The sequence below is a fragment of the Etheostoma cragini genome, unplaced genomic scaffold (genome assembly GCF_013103735.1).
Source record: "Etheostoma cragini isolate CJK2018 unplaced genomic scaffold, CSU_Ecrag_1.0 ScbMSFa_3926, whole genome shotgun sequence".
Classification (NCBI taxonomy): Eukaryota; Metazoa; Chordata; class Actinopteri; order Perciformes; family Percidae; genus Etheostoma; species Etheostoma cragini.
In genome coordinates, this window is record NW_023268245.1 from 1 (window position 1) to 1830 (window position 1830).

At 41.6% G+C, this 1830-nt stretch overlaps 1 protein-coding gene across 1 annotated transcript; it reads right to left on the minus strand.

The window, feature by feature from the left end:
- Positions 1-111: 111 nt before the first annotated feature.
- LOC117940982 (dehydrogenase/reductase SDR family member 13-like) lies at positions 112-1512 on the minus strand (the record flags this gene model as incomplete). The annotated part of the gene is made up of 2 exons (XM_034866090.1): positions 1198-1512; positions 112-265 (listed from the first exon to the last, which is right to left on the minus strand). Coding segments are annotated over exons 1-2 (281 nt in total), but the record flags the coding sequence as incomplete, so codon positions are not given.
- Positions 1513-1830: the final 318 nt, after the last annotated feature.

A 1830-nucleotide genomic window follows, 5' to 3' on the forward strand; every position in this document is an offset into this window, starting at 1 on the left:
TCTATCTGTAGATTATAGAGAGGTCTAGACCTGCTCTATCTGTAAATTATAGAGCGGTCTAGACCTGCTCTACCTGTACATTATAGAGGGGTCTAGACCTGCTACCTGTACATTATAGAGTGGTCTAGAACCAGTCTGGTTCCTACCTGTTTAATATCTGCGATGGCGGTCTCGGCCTTGCTCCGGTTCCGGCAGGCCAGGATCACGCGGGCCCCCTTCCGGGCCAGGTGCAGCGCCGTGGCCTTCCCGATGCCGGTGTTCCCGCCTGGGGGGTCAAGGAAAGAAGTCTATTAGACTTAGTACTATTAGATACTATTACAACTGCATACTCAGTACTTTTAGATACTATTACAACTGTATATTCAGTACTATTAGGTACTACTACAATATAGTTGTAGAAGTATCTAAAAGTACTGGTTATACAATAAAAAAAATTCTAAAAGAACGGAGTATACAGTTGTAATAGTAGCTAAAAGTATTTAACTGTAAAAACAATAAAAAAATACATGTACTAAAATACTTTTAGGTACTATTACAACTGTGTACTCAGTATTTTTAGATACTTTTACAACTGTATACTCAGCACCTTTCGATACTATTACAACTGTATGCTAAGTACTTTTAGATACCATTACAACTGTATATTCAGTACTATTAGATACTATTACAACTTTAAGTACTTTTAGACACTATTACAACTGTATACTCAGTACTTTTAGATACTATTACAATTGTATACTCAGTACTTATAGATACTACTACAATTGTATACTCAGTACTTTTAGATACTATTACAATTGTATACTCAGTACTTTTAGACACTATTACAATTGTATACTCAGTACTTTTAGATACTATTACAATTGTATACTCAGTACTTATAGATACTACTACAACTGTATATTCAGTACTTTTAGACACTATTACAACTGTATACTCAGCACCTTTAGATACTATTACAACTGTATACTCAGTACTTTTAGATACTATTACAATTGTATACTCTGTACTTTTAGACACTATTACTACTGTATACTAAGTACTTTTAGATACTATTACAACTGTGTAGTAAGTACTTTTAGCTACTTGCTTGCTTAGTCAAAAAAAGTGACAACATCGATAAAAAGCATCAATAGAAGTGCTGGTTTTCATTCTGACGGGGGACACCCAAGGGTTAACGAGCTCTGACTCACTCACCTGTGATGACGACGGTCTTGCCGGCCACCGCGGCGTTGCCCCTACACCTGGATCTCTTGAAGAGCGTCTGCGTGAGGAACAGGTATCCCCCGAGCACCACGGCACCCAGCAGCAGCAGCTGGAACATGGCTGGTCCTCCTGAGAGCTCTGCCGGGACCCACCTGGCACTGGGGACTCACCTGGCACTGGGACTCACCTGGTGCTTGGAACCACCTGGCACTGGGACTCACCTGGTGCTTGGAACCACCTGGCACTGGGACTCACCTGGCAGTGAGACACACCTGGCAGTGGGACTCACCTCGCGCTGGGACTCACCTGTCGGGCCAGTTCCTGTCCGGGGCGGGGAGGTGCGTCACAGACCGGTCCGACTGGTTCTTTACTGTTCTCATCGTTCAGTTTGACTTTTCACACACTTCTTCACCCCGAACTCCCTGAACTAGGACACCACTCTCTGTAAACTCTCATGTTGTCCCCCTTCTCCTCCAATGAGATCCTTTATCTTCAGAACTATTTCCATTGTAGATTATCTCTGAAGCATCAGAACTATGAATGAACACATGAGGAATTATGGACTTAACGATAAAGTAGAAATAACTGAAAACATGTCTTATAATCTAGTTTCTTCAGAGTACT